This window comes from Corvus kubaryi, unplaced genomic scaffold (genome assembly GCF_017639235.1).
Source record: "Corvus kubaryi isolate FWS band 111438036 unplaced genomic scaffold, C.kubaryi_AGA036_p1.0 74, whole genome shotgun sequence".
In the NCBI taxonomy this organism is placed as follows: domain Eukaryota; kingdom Metazoa; phylum Chordata; class Aves; order Passeriformes; family Corvidae; genus Corvus; species Corvus kubaryi.
The window spans coordinates 4885079-4893223 of NW_024582061.1; the positions used below are offsets into that span (position 1 = coordinate 4885079).

Here is an 8145-nt window from a genome sequence, read left to right on the forward strand (position 1 = left end):
TAAGATGCGTGGAGCTGCTTTTGCAATTGGAGTAAACCCCTGTCCAGATGATGTATCTCTACAAGGAAAGTAGAGAAACCCCTCCTACCACAGCCTTTCAGAACACACAGCACTGATTTACGTACTGGCTTGGAGCTAAGCTGACCAGGAGGCTTTTCTCTGTATTAACAGCAGCTGAAAGTCTCATGTTCATCTGCACATAGCTCCTTTAGGACTGGCTTCTGGCTTACTTCATGTTGATTTCTCAAAGGCATCCAAAGAAATCTCCTTTGCTACCCATTTCAAAGTATTGGCAAAGATTCAGTGGGAGCTGAATCTCTCCTGATTTCTGTCTGCTATTTGATATTTTGCTTAATAGAACATCTTCAATTATGTGTAGCAGACCTTCAGTTACAACCTGAGCTGTATTTGTTATGAGTACTCAGTGCAATTCAAGACAGTTTGAGAAACTCTCTTCTGCGGTTTTTTTAACAACAAATAGAAGAATGAAGACCACACATTTAATAAAAAAGCATTACCTGTAGGGCCCTAGAGCTAGATACTAAATCCTGGGCTGATCACAACCATATCACTAAGCCAGCCAATGACCCCAGCACTCTGTCCAGCACCAGGGGGAGAAAGCCAAATACTCCTGGGCTGCACTTCTGAATTTTCCCTACTCCAGGTCCCAAAACTTTTCTAGCACACAGCTTCCACAGGAAGCATGGGCGGCTTTCACTCTCACCCAAGCCCACCGCTAAACCATGTCCATAAGCACATCTACATGTTTTTAAAAAAGACTCCAAGACACTAAGATATTCACTACATTTTATAAGTACAGAAAGAAAAGGTTTAAGAACTTGAGTGGAAACATCAAGTGAATTAGAGCAAAACTGGGATTAGAAACTAAGACTTCTATTTCCCATCTCCATGCTTTAAACTTGAGAACAATACTCGCTCTCCTGGAGTACATCTGATTTGTCTTGGTCCTCTTTTTAGAGACAATCTTACATCCCTAACTCCCATGATCAGTCCCATGGAAATGAATGAGAAAAGACTCAGGACTGAACATTTAATTTGCAGTCTTATGGTTTTGTAGCCTTTCTTTTGTTAACCCAGCACCTGTGCTCTCTTAGCACTCAGTACTCAAACTGTGATTATAAAAGCAATTAGAAATAATCACAAGTACCTATATTCCAAAGGCTCAAAATTATATTTGGCAAACTGAAGTTATAATGTATGGTGAAAGAAAAACATACATAATTAGTCAGCCTAATTAATGAGTCTGGGTAAGATAAGTCGTATTACACCTGAACATATGACATACTCTTGAAAGACTGTGACCTCTGTCCTCATTCCAGGTCCACCCACAGGAGATGACTGCAGCCTTTAGCAGAAGACATGTTACATCTGAACTATTTTTGGGTGCTTTCAGCTGATGATGCATCCAGGACAATCATGATACTACCGCATGCCAGCAGATACTGTACCACAGCCCTTGTGACTGATTGTCTGAAGAACTATATTCCTAGCTATAAGCATTAGGATCAGGGTGGAGCTGGAGGTGGTCTGGAACCAAGAATCTCTTAACTTTGCAATAGTCAGCTTTTAGGTTTGGCAGGTGAAAGATGAACTGCCTAATTTCCAAACACAGCAAGTGCAAGTTAAAAAGCCTTCTTTTCCATTGTGTATCACTTCAGAACTTGCAGGGCAGAGTGGGCTTGAAGCCTGGCATGTAGAAATGTACAGTAGAATGTGGTTTGTTAACCTCTTACAGACACCTGGGCACAGTGAGGCCACTGTGAAGGAACACTGCTACTCTCACAGACCCAGCTGTGTTGCCTTACACACAGAGAGGGTTCAGGGAGGTTTTTTGTAGCTACACCTGGGTGACTGTTGTTCCCTCAGTGCCTTATGCAATCCTTATGCAGGTGATGCTGTAGGCATTGCTCACATCTCTTCCCGCTCCCTACTGAAGAGACTTTTTGTGGTAATGTCATGGTTTAACCCCAGCCAGACCCAAGCCCCTGGCAGCTGCTCGCTCACTCCCCCACCAGTGGGATTGTGGAGAGAATCAGAAGGGTAAAGCTGGAATATCCATGGGTTGAGATAAAGACAGCTTAATAGGGAAAGCAAAGGCTGCCCACACAAGCAAAGCAAAACAAGGAATTGATGCCCTGCTTCCCATGGGCAGGCAGGTGTTCAGCACCTCCAGGAGAGCAGTGCCCCATCCCCTGGAAGGGTGACTTGGGAAGACAAACACCGTTGCTCCAAATGTCCCCGCCCTTCCTCCTTCTTCCTCCCCCCTAATGTACTGAGCATGATGTCACAGGGTCTGGAACATCCCTTGGGTCAGCTGGGGTCACCTGTCCCAGCTGTGTCTCCTCCCAACCACCCAGACACCCCCAGCCCCTCCCCAGTGTGGCCCTTGAGGGGCAGGAAAGGCCATGGCTCTGTGCAGTCCCCGCTCAGTACTAACAACATCTCTGTGTTATCAGCCCTGTGTGCAGCACAGATCCAAAACACAGCCCCATTCCAGCCCCTGGAAAGGAAACCAGCTCCACTGCAGCCCAAAGAAGCACAGGTAAGAGGAGAGGAAGAGACTGCCTTCTCCCTTCCCATGCCATACAAGCCTGCAGGGAGTGCACTTTGCACAAGGAGCAACAGGCATGGTTGGAAAGAAGACATGTCCTGAAAATACTACAGTGGCTGCCACCAAAAAGCCTTAGCAAAACAAGGGAAAAGTCTAGGCTGCAATTTCTCAAGTGCTAACAGCTATCCTGTCTGCAATCCACTCACATAATAAGAAATGTTACTCAAACTCATGTATAAAAGATTATCTCCCTCCCATTGTGCAGTATTCACCTGCTACTGCACCAGTGTCTGCAATAAGTGTGCAAGAAATTAGCATGTTCAAAAGCCACTCAGTCATCTGCCTTTCCTAGTGCACTGAATACTAACAATTATGCACATTATGAATATTTCCAATCAAACCTAGAGCAGATTAAGTTAGAAGTTTTCTTTCCTTGTGGCTCAATCCCAGCCATAAACAGTTATGCTACAAAAATTATCCCAAATTAAAAATTAACCTGCTTACTGAATAATAGTTGCACTTAAAAATAGCCACAAATTCAACGTCATGGGAGTATAGAATGCAGAAACACATGTTCAGGTAGCTAAAGCCCACTGGGGAGACATTTACAGCTATTCAATATTAAACTATCCAAGGTATCCCATACCATTTTGCCTAGTGGAATTACCATTGCACAATTTGTGCTGGGGGTCTACAAAGACTGCCATTTTGACCTTTCAGGAAAGCAAAGCAGTGCTGACTTATTTGCTGCTCATCTTCCTCTCACATGACCTTTCCTTTGAGGCCCTGAAAATATCAGTGCATCCCCAGCTTTTTTCCCTTGAAACCATACCACAACTTGCTGTGTATTTTCATTACTCATCTCTTTGTGTTCCCACCCTCATTTCTTACACAATATATGTGATGCAAAGTGATCACGTTTTTTAATTCTGTTGAAGCTGGTGGTACGGCAAACTCATCTTGTCTGGAAGTTCCTGCCTGGCCTGTTGGGAAGGGTGGTGCTAGGGATAAAGATGATACATGATGTCTACATGTAGTCATAATCCAAGTCTGCTGAATGTGAAATGACCTAGGGTATAATTATAGAAACACTGTATATTTGTGAAAGATATTCTCTAGTAAGGACCTGCCTCAGAGCTGGCACACCAAGTGATTTGCATTGATCCTGAATGTAAGACTGAGTGTCTCCTGCAGCCTGGGACGTTCAGCAACTGGCTCTGTCCAGTACTAAGCTAAGAACATTTCAGAGAGAAATACAAACCCTTGCCTCCCAATTGCATTGATCAGGATCACATCAAAGAAATCATGATTTGCATTAATCTCATCTCCTAGAAAGATGATGTATCTTGTGATTAGGTAATGAGAGGCATGAGATTTATCTTCGGACAGCCTCGTGAGGTGGATTACAATCCTTGCACCATTTTGACAGGTGGAAATTAAAGTGAAGAGAGACTGAGTTAATTAAGGTTACACAGAAATCCCAGTAGAAAAGAGATCATATTCCTTAACATCCTGGTTATAAGACCAGAGCACTCATTCCTGGTTACAGGTACAAGAAACAGAAAAAAGCTGGTGAGTGCTGATTAACAGCTTGATCCTCAGCCTCATTGACAGCAGAAGAATTAAACGCTGTGTTAGGATCATGTGCTCAAACCTCCCATGGTTGTGGCTCATATTTGGTGTGAGTCAGTGAGAAACATTCCTGAAAGTTCATGTCTCCTCACTGAACAAATGCCAATGGCCCGCAGGCAGCAGCGTTTTGCAAACGCCAATCTGGCGCATTAATCCAACATCACGTGCTGTTATTAGGGTAACACTGCAGCAGCTTCATGTAATACCTACAGGAGCATTTATGAGATGTCATGTCTAAAGATGAATTGCAGTTAGCTTTTGTCTTCCTGTGCAGTTTATCTTTCTGTGAACACACCCCTCCAGCCTTGATGCAAGTTGCTGCTAGAATGTTTTAATTACAAAGGTAAGGCAAAATATTGCCAGATTTAACTTTGTTCATCAGATGGATTTCGAAAGCTGAAACTCCATGTTTGTGTGAGCGTCAGTGTGCACACACCTCAAGACAGGGACATTCTTTACAGTATCTTCAGCTTTAGGCACATCTGACAGCAGCAGCAAGGAGACACCTCCAGACTCTTCAGGAGTACAAAGGTGTAGGAGCGCTTTGTGCAGTGACAGATCACAGAAATACAGACATACCAAAGCTGCAGAGGAACAGACAGGCTTTTTTCCAGGGTTAAATTCTCTTTTGCAAATCTGAAAATGACAACATTTTCCCAAGGCTGGTGTTTCATTCTTCTTCTAAGATCTTCTCCTTACTTTCCTCTTAGTTGAGTTTTGGACAGAGATGGGTCTACTGAGGTTGGTCCCAGTTTACATCACTGTGAGAGAATCCAAAGTTTTTTCACCGCCATCACTTTGCAAGCCACATATTCTGATTCACTCCATGAGTCCTGTCTAGTTTGAGGGTAAGTGAAACACTCCAGGATGGTTCATCTGTTACAGCACATTTGATTTTTATTTAGTTTTAACACTGGATCATCCTCAGGTCATTTGCATAAACTCTTGGGTACCTGAATGAGGGTCTGCCAGCCTCACCCTGTTTGTGAATGATGAAACTACTGACTGCAGTCTGTTTTAACAGGGAATTCCTAAACAGTTTCCATGCATTTTGTGGTCCACTTGTCTTGGAATACCCAGCAGATCCGATGTGACTCGGGTATGTCAGATCTGAGTAAGCACCGGGCCAGTGATCTGCATGCAGGCATTAAATCCTGGTGCTTAATATCCACATGCATACATCAGCTGTGCAATTTGTGCATTACAGTTCCAACATCCTCACTTACTGCACCTGCAACACAGAGACAATCATCCCAAGTGCAGTTAATCCAGGGGACATGGTTTCTCAGCTGCATTCCAACTTCTCTTTCATTTGAAACATTATATGGCTGGGTTTTGAGGTTTCTTTTTGTTTTGTTTTGGTTTTTTTTTGTTGCTGTTGTTGCTGTTGTTTTTTTTCTAACACATCCCTGCAAAGCATTTCCAGTCAATGAAATAATATTTTTAAGGGTAGATTTTAACATACTTTTCCTGCCTGCTCTAACCAGGGCTTTAATACCTGCAGTTTATTTTTAGCATGAACAGATATAAGTAAACAACAGTAAAAGCATTGGTTGATGCTGGTGGGAAGGACTATAAAGCCTGAATGCAGTTACTGCTCAGACATTTGAGCTGCTAGTTTTCCTGAGGTTGCTTCTGTAGAAGAAAGAGTTTGACAGAACACACAAGCTCCAGCTGGTTGCTGTTCACAATTTAGAAAACTCAGTGGAAATCAGCTATTGTAATTTACTCCCTAGCACTTAGACATGTATTTTCCAAGTAACTGTACCTTCTTCCCTTACTTTGCTGCTTCTTTATATACCTATTTTATTTCTTTCAAATGTACAAATCTGCTACAGATGGTTTTAAGCTTTTAAAGAATTTCTGTTGTGTTTTAGCACCATCACAGAAAGTTACCTAATTAAAAAATAAAGCAGCTGTTATAAGACTGGTAAGAGTAAACTAAACCAAAGTTCTTCACTGACCCTTCCAGAACTAACAGAAGTCTTAATTCTGTTGAAATACTGCTGAGTTTTCATTTATTCCAAAGCAGACAGCCACACCAGCCTTTCTTTTGGCAGCACAAACACATTTTAAGGCAGGTTAGATTTTTTATTATACTTTCCCATCAGGCACCAATAGGATGGTGCCCTGAACAGCAGCACTGGGGCTGTCTTGCGAGTAAATCCAGCTGCGAGTGCTGCTGGAGTTCGGTCCCAGCAGCAGTGACACTGGAGCTGCAGGAGGAGCAGAGATGGGGGATGAGCAGGCAGCAGCCACCGCGCAGGAAGGGCTGTGTCCTGACTAACCAGTCCCCAGCAGCGTTGGGGTGGGGGTGGTTCCTGCTGCCTAATGACCACCGAACAAATTACATTAATGAGTCAGCTCTGATGCCAGCCTGGGAAGTCCAAGGCACAAACTGGAAGTGGCAGGGGATATTTTGGGTACCGCTGAGTGCTGAGGCCTGAGCCCCCACTCGAAAGATGTCCCAGGCTATAATGACAGCTGTTACCCCCGGATACAGGAGTGGCATCCAAGAGACTGGGATGAGGGAACCTGGATAAAGAGCATCCTGTGTGGAAAGTAGGTGTGGGCTTAAACAGGAGTACTGCAATGAGCAAACAATCTGTGTTGTTGAAAAAGCAGGTGTGTTCCCCCGTCTGTCTTAACCCCCCCGCCGTGGGTCATGCCTGGGCAGGGATGAGCCCCCGGTGCACCTGGCAGCTGCTGCTCATCCCCCTCCCCTGCACTGCCCAGCCTCCCACCTGCCCTCTCCGAGGCCTTGGCACCGCCACAGCGCCCGCACCGCCGCGGGCTGCGTGGAAACGGGGATGGCGGCAGGTCCTCCCTCCTCCCCCGCTGCCTCTGCCGCGACCGCATCCGGAGAAGAGCGGGGAGGAGAGGGGCTGTGGGGCTGGTGAGGCCGGCAGGGCGGGCATCCATCCATCCATCCGTCCGTCCGTCCATCCATCCATCCGTCCATCCATCCATCCATCCATCCGTCCCCCCGGCATCCCTACATTCATCCCTGCATCCATCCATCCCTGCATCCATTCATCCATCCATCCATCCATCCATCCCTCCCTGCATCCCTGCATCCATCCCTGCATCCATCCATCTCTGCATCCATCCCTGCATCCCTGCATCCATCCCTGCATCCATCCATCCCTGCATCCATCCATCCCTGCATCCATCCATCCATCCATCCATCCCTTCCTGCATCCCTGCATCCATCCCTGCATCCATCCTGCATCCATCCATCTCTGCATCTATCCATCCGTGCATCCATCCCTCCCTGCATCCCTGCATCCATCCCTGCATCCCTCCCCTCCCTGCCGGCCCGGCCGCGGCTGCGGCTGCCCCGCAATGACATCACCGTGCGCGGAGCCCCCGCCCGCCGTGCGCGGGGCTGTGCCGGGGGCCGGGGCTGCCGCGCCCGCCGCTCGCCCGCCCCTTCCCTCCCCTTCCCTTCCTCCCCACCTCCATCCCTCCCTCCCTCCCCGCCGCCGGAGCGCCCGCGGCCCGCGCACCTCGGCCTCCCCCGCGGCCCGCAGGGAAGAGGATGGCGGAGAGCGAGGCCGAGACCCCCAGCACGCCCTGCGAGTTCGAGAGCAAGTACTTCGAGTACAATGGGGTCCGGCTGCCGCCCTTCTGCCGCGGGAAGATGGAGGAGATCGCCAATTTCCCGGTGAGGGACAGCGACGTCTGGATCGTCACCTATCCCAAATCAGGTAGGCGGGCTGCGGGCCGGGGCTGCCGCGGGTGGTGGGGCGGCTCCTCCTCCTCCTCCTCCTCGTCCTCCTCCTCTCCCGGCTCGCAGGGCAGCCGGGGCCAGGAGCGGGGGCTGGAGGTGCCCCGGCGGCCCCCGCGGGATGTGGGGGCGAGGCCTGAGCCTGTTCGGCACCGAGGGTGTGCCCGGGGATGGTGCCCTGTGTCCAAGGATGGTACCCTGTGTCCGGGGA

At 47.7% G+C, this 8145-nt stretch overlaps 1 protein-coding gene across 2 annotated transcripts in view; it reads left to right on the forward strand.

The window, feature by feature from the left end:
* Nucleotides 1–7655: 7655 nt before the first annotated feature.
* The window catches only part of SULT4A1 (sulfotransferase family 4A member 1), a 27523-nt gene continuing 27033 nt past the window's right edge, over nucleotides 7656–8145 (forward strand). Inside the window, exon 1 of one of the 2 annotated variants that reach the window (XR_006020077.1) lies at nucleotides 7656–7914. Coding sequence is in view for 1 of the 2 variants with exons in the window: in XM_042050954.1 (XP_041906888.1) it covers nucleotides 7746–7914 (169 nt within the window). In the remaining variant the exon portion in view is untranslated. The remainder of the gene's footprint in view (nucleotides 7915–8145) is intronic. The other variant, XM_042050954.1, reaches the window with a different exon arrangement.